Source organism: Pseudorasbora parva, chromosome 17, assembly GCF_024679245.1.
Source record: "Pseudorasbora parva isolate DD20220531a chromosome 17, ASM2467924v1, whole genome shotgun sequence".
NCBI lineage: Eukaryota > Metazoa > Chordata > Actinopteri > Cypriniformes > Gobionidae > Pseudorasbora > Pseudorasbora parva.
In genome coordinates, this window is record NC_090188.1 from 11,627,846 (window position 1) to 11,648,088 (window position 20,243).

At 36.2% G+C, this 20,243-nt stretch overlaps 1 protein-coding gene across 9 annotated transcripts; it reads right to left on the minus strand.

Moving 5' to 3' along the window:
- Nucleotides 1-178: 178 nt before the first annotated feature.
- slf2 (SMC5-SMC6 complex localization factor 2) lies at nt 179-19,968 on the minus strand. Of its 9 annotated transcripts, none has more exons than XM_067421410.1 (22): nt 19,849-19,941; nt 19,215-19,261; nt 18,647-18,732; nt 16,411-16,802; nt 14,512-14,721; nt 14,376-14,409; nt 13,280-14,262; nt 13,077-13,156; nt 10,614-10,724; nt 10,362-10,529; nt 9,181-9,283; nt 8,389-8,476; nt 8,164-8,305; nt 7,909-8,008; nt 6,591-6,767; nt 6,272-6,366; nt 6,065-6,152; nt 5,058-5,165; nt 4,864-4,941; nt 3,358-3,444; nt 3,188-3,256; nt 179-1,365 (listed from the first exon to the last, which is right to left on the minus strand). In XM_067421410.1, the coding sequence occupies exons 3-22, from the start codon at nt 18,681-18,683 to the stop codon at nt 835-837; spliced, it is 3,681 nt and encodes a 1,226-aa protein (XP_067277511.1). In that variant the 5' UTR covers nt 18,684-18,732; nt 19,215-19,261; nt 19,849-19,941; the 3' UTR covers nt 179-834. The 9 variants fall into 9 exon arrangements, with proteins under 9 accessions (XP_067277511.1, XP_067277512.1, XP_067277513.1 ...); XM_067421411.1 differs by lacking the exon at nt 19,849-19,941 and adding an exon at nt 19,588-19,763; XM_067421412.1 differs by lacking the exon at nt 18,647-18,732 and adding an exon at nt 18,536-18,608 and having other exon boundaries at nt 180-1,365.
- Between the last annotated feature and the right edge of the window lie 275 nt (nt 19,969-20,243).

The following is a 20,243-nucleotide window of genomic DNA, read 5'->3' on the forward strand; positions in this document are numbered from 1 at the left end:
ACTACAAAACTGTGCATACCCATGAAAGAAGCATGCCTTCTTTTTTAAAAACCATACGTGTTGCTCCGTCCGTTCCACCACCATTTGGAAGATGAACAATGCAAGACTAGACTATGAACAAGACTATGATGTAAACACTTGTAAGACCAGGCTGGTCTCGAGGGTGAGTGGAAACACACAGACCTTTTTATTAGAACAAGTATTTATTTTCATAAAAAATAACCAAAGGGCTTTATTTTTATTTTTTTTAAGAAATTCAGCATTTTTAAATAATTAATTTGTATGATAAACATCTGTGTAACTTTTCTTTTTTGAGGAAGACTGGATTGCCAGCAATAGCACAATAATAATAAAAATACACTATATCCACTATGTTCTTATTGGGATGCTTAAACATCCGGAAACCTACAGAAAAAAGTTGACAATGACTTAAGCCCTTGCTTTTGCTGTTTTTGGCAAACTAAAAAAACTAACGGAATAGATTACACAGCAGCATAAAGATGAGATCCTATAAACTACCAGTGTGCACATTTCCCAACTACATGTTACGTTTTAACAAATGAAATGTATGTGCATAAAAAAATGTTACAGGTCTCGTTTTCAGAGAAACAGAGGCCAAACATTTATAATATGTCTTATGCCTTAAAAGAGTTGAACCTTGTAAAATGTGTTACTTAAAGACTCTATTATTAATTAATTCAAAAATCCTCACATAATGTGCATTTGAATGGAGGACAACAAAGGTGTGGTGTAAAATTCTAACATGACCTGAGAATGTTTCAACCAATCTTTCTCAAACTCCTTTGAATATAAATACATCCTCTCTCCAATCCCTTATTCATTCATCTCTAACAGCTCCTTATCTTTCTCTAACAAGTCCTCAAGCTCCTCTAATGCATCTGTGTTTTCTTCGACAGGTATGTGCTTTCTGTCTTCTTCATGAGGCTCTTCATCTTTAAGAAGCTCCTCCTCTCTGTTCATAAGATCGTCGTCATCATCATCCTCATCCTCATTCTCTAAGTCTTTATGAGTTTCGAACAGCTCTTCATCAGATATGGCTTCCAACTTTGTATCACCTATCTCCATTGGCTGTTGCTTTGGCTCGTCACTTTTCTCCTCTACATCGCCGATGTCCTCCACACCATTGTCATTGCCTCGTTCCATCTTCTCCTCATACTCTTTTGGCCAGTCAACCTCTTCCTCTTTGCTCTCAGCATCATCATCTGACTCTGTACTGCTCCAGTCCTCGGTCTGAGTTTCTTCTGCACTCTCTGAAGTGTCTTGTGCTTTGATGCCGGACTGGCCCTGAGGACTGCTTGGCAGCTCATCTTCTGGTGGGGGCTTCCAGTAATCATACAGCTTTCCCTGTGAATTACACAAGAGCCCAACTGAAGGGATAATTCACACAAAAATGAAAATGCAGTCATTATTTGCTCACCCTCAACTGTCGTGCCAAACCTGCGTGACATACTTTCTTCCATGCAACACGAAAGGAAAAATTTGCTAGAACATGCTGGGCTGTTTTTTCCCCCCATGCAATTAACAGTATAATAAAAGTAGTGTGAAAACAATATTCTTACTGGCCATTCACAAAGGATGCATTTTGGTGTTTAAAGCGAAAGGCAAGGTTTAGAGACACATTTTTAAAAGCTGAACTTCTTTTAATCTGAATGCTGCATTTTTAGAATGCAGTGTCATGAACGAGATGCTGCAAGAGACAACAACACAACAGTCAACATATCTGTCTAGCACATTTATATAGAACAATAAAAAGCAAAGCAGTGGAATTCAAAAACATGTTCTGTGTGAACAGCCCCCGGGTCTATCATACAATAGCTTTATATGATTTTCACTGAATATCTTAACTTAAAGGGTTGATTCACCCAAAAATGAAATTGATGTCATTAATGACTCACCCTAATGTTGTTCCACACCCGTAAGACCTCCGTTCATCATCGGAACACAGTTTAAGATATTTTAGATTTTAGTCCCAGAGCACATGCAGTCTATGCACAATATACTGTCCATGTCCAGAAAGCTAATAAAAACATCATCAAAGTAGTCCATATGTGACATCAGTTGGTTGATTAGAATCTCTTGAAGCATCGAAAATACATTTTGGTCCAAAAATATAAAAAACTATGACTTTATTCAGCTTCTCTTCCATGTTCCTCCAAAAGAATCAAACGGTTAATTAATCAGTGAATCGATCAAAGATTTGGGTCGCCAATGTCACATGGTTTCTGCAGTTTGGCAGTTTGACGCGATCCGAACTGCTGAAATCACATATGGACTACTTTGATGATGTTTTTATTCCCTTTCTGGACATGGATGGTAAAGTGGGCATAGACTGCATATGCTCTGGGACTGAAATATAAAATATCTTAAACTGTGTTCTGAAGATGAACGGAGGTCTTACGGGTGAGGAACGACATTAGGGTGAGTCATTAATGACATCAATTTCATTTTTGGGTGAACTAACCCTTTAAGCTCCAGCATCAACCAGATGCAATAAATAAATAGCTTATACCGGGTTTGCGATCAACTGATTTATTGAACACACAGATTTCAGCAAACTTGAAGTTATCATATTGTAAGAAAATAGTACACATATGCACCACTTTTATGATACTTTTATGGGGCTTTTGCTGGGTTTTTTCCAAGCCTGAAGAGCAACCAGGACATTATTCAAGAAGATGTCATCGTGAAGTGATCAGGTTTAGGAAAAAATGCTGGAATGCTATTCTCTGGTGAACACGGGTATGACAGTTAGCGGAAGTTGAGAGATTACATTTTGTAAAGTTTTAAAAATGGAGCACTTTTATGATGGATAGATTCACTTTTATGGACTTAAAAACAGAAACAGACATTCACTTTCATTATAAAGCCAGGAATTTTTTTAAATAAAACTCTGATTCGTCTAATTTTAATTTTTGGGTGAACTATCCCTTTAAGTGAACTGTTCCTAGTAATGCATTAAAAAGTTAAAAAAAAGACATCACTGACACAACAAAATTCTTCCATCTTCAAACAATGTCACTAATCCTTCAAAGCTAAAGATATATACACTGTATATTATGACTGTGAAAAACTCCTGCTGCTTAAATTATGAAAACACATGCAAGCAAAATGTTAAGTAATAACAGCTTTCATCTGCATCCGTTAACTGTATTCTTTCAGAATTTACCTCTTGAGGCCTTGTTCGTGTGAGAAGCACCTGCCACTTGGTGTATATTCTTGCCACAAAGTCTTTCACCTACAGAAGAAAAGACAAAAACACTGCCAATAAAAATCTGAATCCCTTTGATATCAGCAGAATGAGGGATTCTTAGAGAACTGTATGAAGCTGCCGTTCACCTTGCTTCTGTACAGCATTTTCTCGCTCTCCCTTATGTCACACTTAATGTGCTTCTCCAGCTGAGAAGAAAGACTCTGCAGATCATTCTGGCAGTGAAAGAGGGCTCAAGTTATTCCAGTTAAGTAATAAACTTGTGATATAAAACAAAACAGACAAGATAAAGACTAAGGCACAGTCAGATGTGCTTCACATTATTTAAACAATATTGAGAGAATAAATTAGACCCCTGACATCATAAGCTTTTGCACTTAGATTCAAACTTCAGAAGCTAAAATAGCATTAGGAATTGGTACATTTGAGTCACAACTCAATGCAGTGACAATACTGCTGGTCATTGCAAGACTCTCCTAAATATTAAACCCATGACATTCTATTGTCAAATATTTTTGCATAATGACATTTGTGTAAATAACACTGGCAACCACTTGCACTCCAACTCATCTTACAAAACCACACGCACACGCACACACACACACACACACACACACACACACACAAACAAACAAACTTATTGGTAAGCAACTGTGTAAAAAGTAAGATAATGGACAGTCATCCCCTTAAGGATGATGCAAGAACTGACAAATTCTGCTCACCCTGTCGGATTTATTTTACCATTATAACCATCAGACTATACATTTTCTCTCATTTAATAATAGTAGTGCATTTATAAATTAAAATTAATTATACATAATTATTCCTTGAGTTCACGTAGTGAAATACAACCTTAATATTTAAAAAATGTTTGTACATACTCTGTACTTATTATAGCAATTACATATAACTGGGTAATAATAACTAGGTAGGTACTAACCCTGAAACCGTTTATCTCTAATAAGCAGCAATGACTCCTCTACTTAAAAAAAAAAAAAACCTTGTGAAGCCATTTTATAGAAAAACAAATTTTGACATATACTGTATTGAATATTGTCAAAAGTCTGAAAATGAATGAATGACACTGATATTACACTGAAAAACGCTAAAAAAAGAAAAGAAAGGCAGTTAACAGATTCATGCATGCTGAACCAAATCCCTCTGAACATCACCATTCTAGTCAGTAAAATCATCCCTCACTTCAATTCACACAACTGCTTTCTCTTTAGAGAGTAAAATAAGTTATATTCATAATTGGTCCCTGAGGGTGAGAGTGGTACCAGAAGACAGAGTGGCGCTGTGTCCACTGACAGGGTCTTTCTGTGACTGATTCATTAACACTGCTCCTTTATGACTGCACTGTAAAATAAGGTTGCGGTAAAAATCTAGTCACAGATGCATTATTCTTCTAGATTGATCCAAAAAAAGAAATCATAATCTGATTTCTAAACCCATTATTAATAATTCTGTTGGATGGAAAAGTATATTTAGAACCAAAAATAAAAGTGGCACAACAATGAAAATTAAGATACATAGAGAACTGTTTTGGAATTGGATTGTATCTCCCTGAAATTAAATCAAATTGTGCAGATTGCCTCCCTTAATTGGTATAAAAACAGAAATTGGACACTTACTCTCTGGGCTGAGGGTAAAAACTCGAAATTGGAGGCTTCATTTGTCAAAGACAAAAGGCTGTAGCAGAGGTAATATGCCTGTATGAAAGAAGATCATTTATCAGCTTATTAAAACTAAGTGGTTTCACTATATCACTCTTGGATATTAAAAAATGATCCAATAGCTCTCAGCCTTTAAATGACTTTCAGCTCACTTGTTGGTCTAGATTGGCATCACAATCCTCTGCTCTCCTTGCAGACTTCAGGACTTTCAGCAGGGACGATGGACGCATTTGAGGTAGGAAAGTTTTCAGCTCAGACAGCTGAAAAAAATACATTGCCAGAAACTAAGATGAACTCATATATAATGTGTATGATACATCTGCATAATTCCACCCATCACAAATGATAAACCATCTATAGACCATTTGAGTGTCTGTAAATAGCAATGATCCATTTTGTGGGCAGAGTCTATCTGGTGACAGAAAATGACATTTCTGCAGTAGCAGTCAATGGAAGCCAAAAAAAAAAAATCAAGGTAATTTCGAGCTTCTCACAATTCTGACTTTTTTCTCTCTTACAATTCCAAGTTTATCTTAATTCTGAGAAGAAAAGGAATAAGGAGACGTAAAATATTTGTGAGAATCTATACCATTATTCTGGCCTTTCCCCCCTCAGAATTGATATAAACTCACAATTGTGAGTTATAAAGTAATTGGGAGATATAAACTTGCAATTGTGAGGGAATAATTGTGAGCTAAAAATGTTACAGGTTTAAATGTTATCTATGTATCTTTTACGAATTGCATGTTTTTAAATATTTCATGCTATAAGTGTAGGGCTAATACATTATGTCCCCTATGAAATGCATATGTGAATATTATGTAAATATATTGTTTACATCAAATGCACGCTTTAATAATAGACTAATCAACACTTTTTTAGTGTTGTTTTGTCAGTCCAGTCTTTGGCTTGTCACCATAAACATCAAGTGCATCTTCGACAACAGTTTTCTATAAAAATTAAGACTATCGTTTTTGACACAGGAAGACCTTTTTTCCTCTTATTTCATAGATATTGGCTGTTTTCCTATACCTTTTGCCACAGTTTTTCTGCCACCAGAACGTGTGCGCAACAGCAAGTGACGAAACTGGTGACAAATGGTCTATAGAGCTTAATTGTCTAAACATTGATCAGCTATTATTCTATAGATTATTCTCACCTTAAATTCTGTGCCTGAGAGTTTGTAAGTGCAGGTGTGATTCAGAAGCTTTGAGATGATAGACACACTTAGATGTCGTTTTAATTGCCTGTTGATGAAACAGCTGATGAATAAATCACAGAAAGCTCTTACAGTAAACGTTGATTCACCTACTTATCTCTACAGTCAACATTAAAAAGTGTTTTTACATTACAGGTGTTCACTTACTTTCCACGACTGCTATCTGGCAGAAGATAAACAAGTCTCCTGAGGTTGTGATGATCTTCTGACAAATCAGTCAGGATCTGGCAAGCTTTAGATATCTACACATATTTAAAAAAAAAAAGAAACTCTTAAATGTGTTAAGTGTTAAATGTGCCTATATTTGGAACACAAAAGAAGTATGTACTGACTTTTTATTCATTATATAATGATGAATTTTAGGCTCCAAAATGACAATTGTTTAGAATGGCATAAGGGTGAGTAAATGGTGACAGAATGTTTATTTTTGGGAGAACTATGGTGACCATTGAACACGGTTTCTGACCTGTTCATCCCAGTTTGTGATGTTTTTGAGCAGATTCTGGAGAAGGAGGCTGAAGTTTCCAATTGGCATTAGCTGAAAATGAGTCTCCAGTCCAATTCTACACACCAATGTCAGAAGCAACAGCAGCTCCTCGTCAGTGTACGCTCTCGGACACAGCGCAGTACACAGAGAAAGGTACTGAACCAATAAAAACACAGACACAAATTATATTGAGAATGACTTATTACATTTAAAGCTAATTTAGCATTAAAGCAGCACTAGGTAACTTTTCAACCTTCATAATATATTTTTTAAGACTCTTGTGATGATAAATCGACTTACAATAGGTTGAATGACACGTCTGCCATAGCCTGATGGGGTCTGTATCGTTTTTAATTGTACTTTTAAACTTCGGGTTTCGGGTAGTAACCCGAGAACAAAAAGAACTACAAAATTCGACTGCTTTACGGCATATACGTCACTTCCACCAACACACACACTTCCTTAAATTCGGACGTGCGAGCCCAACTTTGTTCATCGGATAATATAGTCATGTCCTAAGCAGCACAGACACATAAGAAAGAAAAGGTTTTGTTGGAGGAAAGCAATAAGAGGAAACGAGAGAGTGCTGGGATTAAAGGCAGGACGAGGATCATCATGTGACCAGCGTTTGCTCGTCGGCGTGAGCTGAAGGAGGCGTGCCCGACCGATGCTGTCCTGCTTGTTACGGTGAGCTACCACTCAAACATTGAACTGAAGTATCATATAGATTCTGTAAAACGGTAACCAATAGACTACTATAATGACGCTGGCTTGTAAACGTGAGCATCGTGATTATTTGGCGTTTGAAAAAAATAAAACCCATGAAATTATATTCATATGACATGCTGAAGCATATGCCACTGACTGTAACGTTACCTGGGATGAAGACATTTCACACGCGACGCCAGAAGAACTCTGAACTCCTCCTGCAGTGTTCAGGGGAACTGTTAGTGCTGCACCGACCCGCGGCACCACTTTTATGAAGTTATTTGGCCCGCACCGCACCACTGTATATATTTTTACAACCCGCCGCGCACCCGCTACCATTAAATAGACATACGGGGTCCGCGGGTTATGAGACGAGCCACGCATCACTAGTTCAGGGCTATCAGGGTTGTCATGTCAACAAATGCATGTGCGATGGCATCCCCTGTTGTAGGATTACAGAGCTTACAACAGTAGTTGAGGACATTATTTTTTCCAGACTGTAGGGGGACCCGAGACCAAAAGTAGCCAAGTGCGGCTTTAAACAAACTACTTATACATGATAAAACATTTCTTCGAATATTCAGCTTACCTTGAGAACACACTCTAAATTATGCATTGGTAAAATGGCATTGTCTTTCATGTCAGATATCACTCTGTCTTGGCTGGTTTCTTCTGGCTGAAAGCCCTCTCTGTCAAAACATATAAACACATTAAAAATGCAGACTTAGCATTATTATGAAATGTTTGCAATAATCATGACTTATGTCAAATATTCAAAAGACCCAAACATAACAGTACTACAAAAGTTAAAACTGCAGATAAAAAGGTATATAAAAATACTCACAAAAGGTCTCCCTCTGTAAAAGGGGGTTGCAGGGCCTCCAGAGGGAAGAGACTGACAAACGACGCCCCCATGTTCAGGAAAACCAGAGTGATGTCTCGTATTGAGGGTTCCCACACTTTAAAACGATGGTTCTGGTGATCAACTACAACACAACCGTCAATTTCAGTACTTCATCACTTATACAGGTACAGCACAGTTGGCCTTTATGAGGTATTTTGAGCATACCAATGTGTTGAGCAGCAGATAGAGTGATGGTTTGCAGGGACTGCATGATCAGTGAGGAAATGATGGGGTTTGGGTGAACTGACATCATCTGAAAAAGCATTATTGTTATTAGCTGTAAATCTGTATATACATTTGCGGCAGATAATTGCCTGTTAAACTGTCTGTTGTTTATAATTATAAAAATTATACTGAATAAACTGAATTGATTTCGGCTATTGTAAGATATGAGTTGAGTCTGCAAATTTGTATGCATGTTGGAGTGCCACAAGCATAAGCTCTCAGGAAAGTAACCTGACTGTAATGCATTAGTTTTGACAGGTTTAAACGTATATGTCCTTAGGTTATGCAGGTTTCCCATGAGAGAATATAAGCAGGCATGAACAAAACAAAATGAAACAAGGCACATTTTATAACTGACGTCAGATGTATATCATGGGAACAGTGTGCCCTAAAACTGCAATTCATATAACAATACAAAATTAAAACTAAAAATAACCAAACCAATAACTAAAAATAACTAAAATTACCTATTACAGCTCATAAAAAAAAATTGATCAACAGATCAAAAACTCAAAAATGTACACAATTTACGACAAATAAGACAAAACATACAGTGTCCAAAACATATTGTCCCCAAAAAGAGCATTGCATTAGATGACAGAATACTCAATAGCATTTGTTTTTAAGTGATGTTTAAGTTTTTTTGGGCCACTATACATAATTCCAGATGTTATTGACTAAGCATACAGTGCTTAGTAGGACATAAAATATGAGGAAAGAGGTTGATTTTACCTGGAAAAGCCAGCGTGTAACCTCAGGCTGACAAGGGAAAGAAAAATAGGCTTTCCTCAACAAGCCAGCACTGATCAGAGACAACACATGTTCAGTACCGGCCCTATAGAAAAAGAATCAAAACATTTATATAGCAAACAGCACATAAGCATCCTTCATTTTATTCCTTTTTCACATGAATATTTATAATAAATACTCATCCTTTGATAAGTGAACACATTGACATACTTTGATATTGAGTTTAAGGGTATGATTAGTAATAATAATTAGTGTCTGCATTTCGTAAATGTATACTTTTGATACAAATTTTGAAGTTTTTAACACCTTTTTAAATGGTATCATTAGAGGTGTGATATATATATCACAATATATATATATATATATATATATATATATATATATATATATATATATATATATATATATATATATATATATATATATATATATTCTGCAATAATATAATTGTAATTGATCTGACATTATCGAGTATATCCCTCACAAACACCAAGAGTGCTGTAAGTGACGTAGTCTTGTGGGGTGTGCATTTAGAGTGCAATCTTTTCACTGCGCGATTTACTCCATTATATAATTTAATACAGTTATACATATCATTCGAAGAGTGCCGTTTTTCTTCAGGTATATCAGCATGATAACAAATGTGATATTGATTTGATACAATTTACTAAACAAGAAGTTAATATCAATTGACCAACATTTTAGATGCCAGCTTTTGTGTTTTCTTTGCATTGCAAAGATGAATTTTGTTAATAATTAATTTTATTGGTAACAGTTTGTATTGGTAACTTATAACTATAATTAAATTTTATTAAAAATGTACGAAATTGACACAAAAGATGATACATGCATATAATTAGGTCAAAAAATGAAGATAAAAGTACTAGTAAAAGGTACAAATCAATTGAAATGTGCTGAAAAAAATGATTTCTGTCACTGCTGTGAACCAACCACCATACAGAATTTGAAGAATATCAAAAACTTTAGGAGTCCACAGCAGTCCTAAACCTGCCAAAATACCAGTCACACTCAGCAAAATATTGTTTAATTATCAATAAAATCATAGAAAATATAGATATATAATTGTTTGTTAATATTGCACACCCCTAGCTATCATACAAGCAAGGTTCAGGTACAGAGTGTCACATTATTACTAGTCGTACTTTAGGAGGATTTGTTGTGATCTGTTGTGCGGAGTCACACTAATCTTCCTCAGGTCTAGCGTCTGGTGGTTGAAGAGTCGGCCGAACTTAGCAGGTATAAATACTTCCTCTCCTGGGTGGATGTCCCTGATGGCACATGAGGCGACCGAGAACTTTTGCAAAAATTCCCTAAAAATAAAAATAATCACAGATTACTGATAAATAGCCAAGAAGCTTTCTTTCTATCCAAGAAGCCAGCCATTAACAAAATACCTTTGCTCAAGTGAGATGTCTTCCTCTTTACTTCCACTGTACTCATCCTCATCTAAATTCAGCAAATCCTCTTCACATGACTCAAGTAACTGTCTCTCAAACTCTTTTGACCTGTGAATTAAAATAAAAAAACAAAGTAAGAAATTAAATATTATTAGATATTTATTAGGGTGAGACTGTAGGCTAAATGCAGCATGCTTCATCTTGACAAATTGTCATGGCATAATCACAGGTCGGCGAGATGGTATAAATGAACAACATCTGTCGATTTTACACACCCAAAGTGTCACTGTCAGCTGGAATGCCTGACATCAATATGGCAAAAGTACTTATAAGAATAAATGAATTAGGAATATACTATTACTTTTTTTAGAAGAAAACAAATGTTGTTGTTCTGGTATTTTGGGTAGTTTTCAGCACATTACTGGTGGTTCTAGTATTGGTTCTTCTAATATTGTCACAGGAGAGCCTGAAAGCCGGGCCCACACTGTACAATTTATAATAGTTCTTTACGAATGTGCTTGTCAAACTGTATGAACATAATCTCATGTCACACTGTGGCATCTCAGTTTTACATCATCAACCCATTCATGTTGGTGACTGTAAGCTGCATTACAGACAGGACTGAAATAGTGGCTAACAAAGAAATCTCTAGCGTTAATTTTGATCTTAGCCTGTCTTGAAAAACAAGTCAATTTGACAGTTGTCATAGGAGAAGTCACACTGCAGGACTGTGCGCCAAATCTAACACTTCTGACAGAATTTGGAGGTAAAATCGGCTGTCGGTGATGCCCAAAGACTACAGATTTTAGCCTGGTACTAGATTAACCTTTTAGGATTTTTTTGTAAATATGTCTCAGACGAGTAAATCATGGCCAAAATCGTAGTGTGAATCTGGCTTAAAAGCCCTGATACACTTCAAAATCACTGAACGAACTATTGTGATGTCATTTCTGAAACAGTTTGTTTGGAGCTTGTTTTGATAGTTCGAAGTTTGCACCGGCTGCTAAACACCTTCGTATTACCATTGGTCAATTGCTATTACATAACAGGTAAGTGTGCGCGACTGCCGAATGCTTCTCCTCCTTTCATGTGAAAATCTTTTCTGGTTCATTTGGCCTGTTCAACCAGTCAACCGGTTCAAAACTTGAACATACAGGAGAGCTGCTTTATAGTACAAAATGAAGTTGTACTTCTGATGAAACAAGACACTGACAGTTTATCATTTACGGTAAAGCTGCTTGATTTTAAGCTATCTATTGTATAAAGTGATATATAAATTAAGTGCTGTAGAGCTCGTGCAAACATCAACATTGCTATGATCTGATGCTTTTCTTATGCTTTATTTAAATGTTTGCTTTTTTTGTTTATTTTGTTATTGATGAAAGAGCACAGTACATATTCAAATATTCATCTAAACGCTGCTCTCAGCAGTGTGTGCGGCGTTGGATGTTCAATAACAGTATATCGCTGCTCACATATTTAAAACTTTTACCCCTAAATGAAGAACGCAAAAGAACTTCATATGAGGTTCGGGCCATAAGTCTCTATGGTAGTATGAAAGTATGATACTAAAACCTTCCTTTATACTACCATAGGGACTTAAGATCCCGAACTTCACAACGAAGTTCTTTTGCATTCTTCGTTCTTCAGTGGTGGGATTTTTCAGAGGTATATTGTCTACCAGGCAAAAATCATACATTTTACGACTGCATTATTGATTTGAGGTATACCGTAATTCATGTCCATAGTTCAGAATTAATCAAGTTTAACACTTAGATTAACTTTTACTAACATATATGTCGTTCCAAACCCCATGACTTTCATTCATCTTCAGAACACAATTGAAGATAATTTAAACCTGCAATTTCTGTACCTCCATTAAAAATCGACTCCACCAAAACTTAGTCTTCAAAAAGTTTTATAGTTTATAGTTTGTAAAATAAATCAACATGAATAGTGTTGTTTAAACCGACACACATACATACAGCACATCAAATATAATAAACATGCTTGCTTGATGAGGTTTGTTCTTGTGTATCATGCAAGTATGGATGAGCTTCCATTTACCATATTTACTGAGCTCTATGTAAGTGATCAGTGTTAATGTGTAAATAAATTCAATTAAATCAGTTCTGTTCATGTCTTGTCAGAAGATTTTTCTTAAACCGCTCGATTCATAGGGATTTCTTTTGTGATGTCTTTATGAACTTTTTGAAGCATGAGATTATTGGTGGAATGGACTTTCAATAGAGTTTCCCTAAAAATATCTTTATTTGTGTTTTTGAAGATGAATGAAAGTCTTTGGGTTTGCTTGCCTTGGTAAACACTAATAAAAGTGGTCAACATTGATTGCTTGACCTCTCAATCATTGATATCCAAAGCACTGCAGCAATCCAAGCACAAAACGAGACACGCTAGGAATAAAGTTGGGGGGAAAACAAATCAGGTTTTCAAACCAACCTCTGATATTGTTCCTTCTCTTGCAGCATCTGCTCCAGTGTATTTCTATAACTAACGGCTTTGGTTTTCACTGCCTCGGGCTAATATAGTTGGAGGGGGAAAAAAGAATTTGGCGTTGGTGCTTGCAAAAAGAAGATCAGGCATGTCAACGATTGACTAATGATACATGAGGTCATGATGTGTTTTTCTGAACATTCACTTACTGCTGCTTTTTTGACCGGTGTGCTGGGCTCTGAGAAAGCATCTTTCTCAGGAGTTACCGGTACACAGACACTCCAATCTAAGATGTCCTTTAGGGATGGCAGCTGCTCATCTTCATGATTACTGCTGTTGCTGCTCAGGCTGATAGCGCAGGGTTCTCTTAGCTCATCGGCCGAGTCGTCTCCCAGCTCAATATCTAAGGGATCTTTCCACTGGAGGCAGCACTTCTGTTGTCTTGATCCTTCTACACTCACAGATGCAGCTGGGCCAGGCATGATAGCCTTGGGGCTGCGTGACTGCTCCACTTTCAACGGTGTTCTTTCATCCGGTTCCATCTTACATGAACTGGCTTGCTCCGCAAAGCTGGGTGATCTTAGATCAGTCTGATGGGGGGATGAGGGAATTTGAACACCCTCCTTATGGCTGGATGAGGGGCTTGTGTGTGTGGAAACAGTACAAATTTCTCTCTCACCATTTGTTTTTTTGTTATGAGTTTTGGTTGATGAAAAGCAATAGTCTGGAGTAAAGAGGGTCTCGATATTATCGAATGTTGTGCTTGACTTCGGAGAGACTTTGCGCAAATGCGGTTGGCTGGTTTTGGGATTTTTGTTGGCACGTGCCACCATAGCGTCTTTAGGCTCTGCAGTTGTGGGTGATTTAGTGAGTTGAAATGAGTGAGGTTTGCCACTCCCCATGTTTGAGTCCTTACATGGTTTAAACAGCTCCCTGGGGAGAGAGGATGAAGGTCTTGGTTTGTTGTTGATGTTTGATGTAGAAGGAAGCTTTTTAGGAGACAGTTTCTCATTTATAGTTATCACAGACTCATTGCTGGACTTCACAAAAGCACGTCTGATGTACTTTAAAGGCGAGTTCACAATGGAAGAGCTGGGAGTGTGTTGGAAATCAACACATGGCCGTTTAATTTCCGTCTCACTGTCTGTACTACCCTCTCTTTTTCTCTTTGCAGATAAGGACAGCCTGCCCTCTGTTGGCAAAAAGGAGTAATTTACACAGAAAGTGAACCAGTTTAGTTTGAGAAGTTATAAAATAAACAGCTAGGCAATATCAGTAATACAAAAAAGGGCTAATAATCCTTACCTGGACTAATTTTCCGATGAGGGGTGTTTAATTCCTGTAACATAACCAGTGAAAACATGTTTAACATGCACTAGCCACTTCCACAAAGGTAACATCATTAAAAATGTTTAATGCAAATGAAAAGCTTCAACTGCACCTTCTGTAAGGACATGTTGCTACAATGGGAGGTTTTGTGGTCTATTTTCTCCGATCTATGGATGAATCGCTGCAATGCATTAACTGGGGTTTTGGGCCTTTGCTGGAATGAGCAGGAATTATGGCTCTCAGGATTACGCCTGCAGTGAGATGACTGAGGAAATGTTCTTGTCTGATCATTCACAGCTGACTGAAACAAACCTCCTCCAACCTGAAGACAAAACAAAGCATTAATAATCATGAAGTTAGAATCCAGTAAGGAGACACCAACCACAAGCTATAACAATTTTGAATATAATAGTCAAAAATCCCTTCTTTTATTATTCATTTACAGTATACTGGCTTTTCCAATCAATTAACGACTAGAAAATAAATGTAAAAACTAAAATAATCTTTCTGATGTATGACCGATACACTAATGAATCATTCAGATTGATTTGAGAACAATTCTGATATATTCACTGAAAAAAAACTGTTACAAAATCGGACACCACAAAAACAAGTTTATATATATCATGACTTATGATTTATTCATTTTCATCACTTATTCATCTTGGAAAAACCTATTTTAAAATATTATAATATGTTTACTTTTTAAAGACAACAGCAAATAAATATTCAATAGTACAATGAACCTTCAAAATGCAAATGTGTTGTTCAATTATTAAAATATTAACTTAAATTCTATAGAGGCACTTAAATTGTTTATTTATTCATGTGATTTATTTTCATACATTATTGAGTTTTCCAGTATGTAAATTAATTAATGGCATTTTTTATTATTTAAAATAAAATAATAAAAAAAAAAATAAATAAATAAATAAATAAATAATATTTTATATATACAATATCGGTCAAAAGGTTTAGAATGGTAAGATTTTTTAATGTTTTTAAAGATGTCTCTTCTGCTCACCAAGACTGCATTTATGTTATTTGAAATACAAAAAAAGCTATAATATTGTGAAATATTATTAAAATATAAAATAACTGTTTTCTATTTAAATGTATATTTTAAAATGTAATTTATTCCTGTGATGCAAAGCTGAATTTTGAGCATCACTAATCCAGTCTTCAGTGTCACATGATCCTTCAGAAATCATTCTAATATGATGATTGACTGCTTAATACACATTTATGATTATTATCAATGTTGAAACAGTTGTGTAAACATTTTTTAAGATTACTTTATGAATAGAAGGTTCAAAAGAACAGTATTTATCTGAAATAAAAAGCTTTAGTAACATTGTACTACCATTTAAATGTTTCGGGTCGGTACTATTTTTTTTGTTTTTGTGTGTGAAATAACAAAGTTAAAAAAATGAAAACATTTATTTAGCAGGGATGCATAAAATTGATCAAGTGACAGTATAGACATTTATAATGTTGCAAACGCTTAATATTTCAGATAAATGCTGTTCTTAAAAAAAGAAAAAAAATACACAATTGTTTCAACATTGAAAATAAACATAAATGGTAGTAAATCTTCATATTAGAATGATTTCTGAAGGATCATGTGACACTGAAGACTGGAGTAGTGATGCTCAAAATTCAGCTTTGCATCACAGGAATAAATGACATTTTAAAATATATTCAAATAGAAAACAGTTATTTTATGTTTTAATAATATGTCACAATATTACAACTTTTTTGTATTGCTATAACATATATGCAGTCTTGGTGAGCAGAAGAGACTTCTTTTAAAAAAATATATAATTTATGCTCAGCTCTAATAATTTCATCAGCTATAGCTTGCTATTGTGTAGAATTAAAATCAAATTTGTCAACGGATCCAATTAGATCAAAGTGTTCATCTGACCAAAAAAGTTTAGAAATCCCTGCATTAGAACACCGTTACAAATGTTGATAACTTAATTAAGATTAAATGAATAGTTGCATTTACCCTTAAGTTTTCATTCAGCTCCTTACTGAGAGCAAAAGAAATTTCTCTTTCTCTGTTCCTTCGCAGATTGTCCTTTTTAACCGTGGGATTAAGAGAGCCATTCTTACTGAGGTTAATGTTGCCATGGTTTGGTTGTAGTTTTTTCATAACAACTTTGCAATTCAGAATACTATCCTGTTCTGTTCGCTTGTTTGAGGCTTTGAGTGCAGCTGAAGTGGACGTGTCCTTCTGCTCTAGCTCAGGGTTTTTAGTGAGTGGGATGCATTTAGGCGGTGCGCTCAAGAGTTTTGGAGTCTTCTCAGAAGATTCAAGACAGGGACTGACTGACACAGGATGAGACATGGCATCTAAACTGTTGCGTCGTGGTATACCAAGTGGAATTATTTCTTTCACTATAAAATACAAAACACACTGTGAGACATTTACACAAAAAGTGCAAAAGCAGCCCCTTCATATCACCATGGAAGCTCAATCACCTCACAAACCTGTATTAAATATTACAGCATGTTTATTACATTTTTTTGCTGGCATAAATCAGACTGACAGGCAAATATTAAAGAGCAATGATATTATGACAGTTGGCTGGAATACACTACACAACTTTTTCTACAAATTGTCATCCTAATCTGCAGTCAGGAGGAGTCGGCAATAGTTGCTGAAGGTTAGTCAGTTTGCAGATTTTGGGTGGTCGTGTTGAAAATGACAGAAAATCACGTAGTGTACGATGGACCCAGATTCAATTTTTTAGCTTTTTCAGAATTAGATTTCATCCAGAGGGAGAATATCAAACATGTTTGATATTTTGGTGTTTGACAAGCGTTTATGTGCGAGTTGTCTTCAGAACAACTTCAAAGTCTGGTAGTGAGTTCAGTGTATAATGCCTAGTTTCTATTGCAAAGTCTGAAAGTGTATGATGCCTGTTTTTTAAGTACCCCTATTATGCCTTTTTGACATTATCTTGAATCTATGTAATATAACTGTTTGTGAATGTGAAAGGTCTGCAGGGTTTCGCTAGATCAAAGTGCATGATAGATATTGTCTCCAAAAGGAAAGAAATGAGTCGTCAGTAATCCCAGCCTTACTTCCCATATTAACTGTGCATAATGCCAGCATTTGATCTAAATTAGATGGCCACAAATAACATCTACCACATAGAAACATCCTGCTCAATCATGCTTGCGATGGTGGTTCAGGTCAATCAGCTACTTCCAGTTGCATTATCAGACTCGGCTCAAATTTATATGGTAAAGGCCATGGTTAATGTTCATATCACCGTGTATACAAGTGCTGAGGAAGCCTCAGGAGCCAATATGGTAAGGGACGCTTCGCTTCCGGCACCCGCTGTAAGCAATAGACCGATCACAACACTGTGTGTCATGATCTGACCAATCAGAGCAGAGTAGGCTCTCAAAAATTAGGGGTTTATGGGTAGCCTTTGCCTCTGACGTCAAGCCGTTGGCTGAACTCCTGATGCATAAGGCACGCAAGATTTACTTCGGGAGTTTCGAAGACATCATCTGATTGGTTGAATTCTACAGGATTTCCAGGAGACGCGTGTTGTGTTCTTTAACAGTCCGTCTGGGAAAAAAGCAGTCGTGACAGCAAACCCCATCATGGAAGAAGAAAGCCATCGTGTTTACAGCAATTATCGCTTATTAGGATCAACTAAACACTGGACTTTCAAAAGTTTGCACATTTTGAGGCGCCATTGTACAAGTAAACTTGCACAACGTTCTTAAAAGAATAATTTATGAGATGCACGCCGGTTGTAGGGACATCGACTACATTTTACGCCCCTAAACATGATTCAGGTTGCTTTACATGTCGGTAAGACGTACCCTTGGCCAATGAAATCTCAGATGGAGTCCGACCTTCTGTAATTATCATCCTTTACTGAAACATTTCAGACACTGTGAGAAAACAGGTGATGCTGCAATGTATATCATGAGAAAATTGGTTGCACATAAATCTATTGTAGTAGACCTCCAACACAAAATTAGGAAGCTTTAAATCAATTAGCATATAGGGGCACTTTAAAATCAGTTCCAATGATCGTGTAGTGTATTCCAGGGTTATGTCTACAAAACAGGGAAAGAAATCTGCAAGCAAATCCATTCAACATTACCATTGTTGCCACAGCAGAGCCCACAAGCAGACCAACAGCGCAGATCAACAGCAGCCCAACACACCTAGCATCCCTGTACAATATATACCACACTCGTGATCTATATCTCACCCATAGAGGTGATGCGCTTCTTGAGGAAACTTGACATTTTATACAGATGAAAAACAGACAGGAATCTTTAAAAGTCTTCTGATGATCTGTACAAAGTGAGACGCATGCATCAAGTGTTAAAACAATTAAATTCACATGTATTTGTATCGCTCTTTTCACAATGCATATCATTTCAAAGCTGCTTTAAAAAATACTTGCGTCTACAGTCCAATTTTGAGTGATCTGTTATCAGAGGTGACTGTCTGTGTCCAAGTTAATGTATACATCACAGATCACACAGCGTATTAACTCAAAAAATGTATTAATTTAAGGCAGAAAATATTAGTTCATTAAAAAGAATACATGTTGTTAACAAATTATTAGGATTTATAGAAAATGTTTGCATTGGTGCATGTTGATTCAGAATTTGCTTCATCTGCAGTCCTCGCAAGAGTTGTTAAACAAGTGAACTTCCATGTGTGCATGCAAAAACTATAATTTGTTTAAACAACCAAATCCTGTTTTGTGAAGTATGTGCCATTCACCACAGTGCATAGGACAGCATATCAGTAATAGATGAAAGACCCACCTGTGCTAAGTTACATGCTTCCTGTTTCCTATAAGGTGGGCGTGTGTCTGCAAAAAGAAAGACAAAGGTGAAACATTTTGCTGCTGGTCCTGGGGGAAAAGGAAATACTTTCAGCGCATCCCAGTTATTTGTGTCGACTTTCACTGTTTGTACTTTGTAACCGAAACGTGTATGGGCGGGAACAGAACCGCTAACGTAGATGCTAGTCCTGAGAAACGAAAGTACTGGCTACAACAGTGCACCAACAGTTGAACGTCAGTTCAACTTTTCGACCTAGATTAACCGAAGTGTTTGTTGTTTTATGACAAAACCATGAACAAACAATTTCACAGAAAAGCAACCGTTAGTAATAACTTACGCTACTTAACGTTACCATTAACGTAACGTAGATACTCCAGAACGAATCTTTACAGTAGCTTTAACACAGTCGAACGAAAACAACTGTCCGATAAAACACTAATTCGCAATTCTAACAAAATATTATGTATTCAATGTCAACGTACACTAGTTAACCAATCCGTATTATCTGTCAAACACAGTGAGTGGCGCTGACTTTGCCATACACGGCAGTTCTGAAAAATACTAAAATGTATGTATAAAAAAACGTACAAAATAAATTGTATGCGATGCGTACCAGTCATTGTGTAAGTTTATTTGATACACTCCATGACCATGATGAAAGGGCTGTTGTGTTTCTCGGACTCGGGAGCCGCCATCTGTAGGTAGGAGGAGCGATCGATGGTGTAGTTCCCGGAAACGACCACTAGAGGGCGTTAAGAGCGAGCGCATGCAGTCTTTCCAGCAGCACAAAAAAAAAAAAAAAAAATTGAGCCAATAGAAACTCCAATATGTAAAATAAGTTTTTCAGGAAAAAAGATCAATACAATTAAGAACATATTATTTCTCTATCTCCTGCAATCTTTAACTAATTTAAAAATGTAACTTATTAAAAGATGTGGTCCTAAATATTTGGACAAAAATATTTTGTCACTAAGTTTTAATCCTGTTCATTTTTTGTATGATTAAATA

Excerpts from the sequence above, each read along its gene's own strand:
- slf2 (XM_067421410.1), bottom strand. The coding sequence starts at position 18,683 with ATGTCAAGTTTCCTCAAGAAGCGCATCACCTCTATGG. Across the intron at positions 13,157-13,279 it reads CACCGGTCAAAAAAGCAGCA|CCCGAGGCAGTGAAAACCAA; the intron begins GTAAGTGAATGT and ends CAACTATATTAG. Across the intron at positions 6,153-6,271 it reads CCAGATAGCAGTCGTGGAAA|GCAATTAAAACGACATCTAA; the intron begins GTAAGTGAACAC and ends TTTCATCAACAG.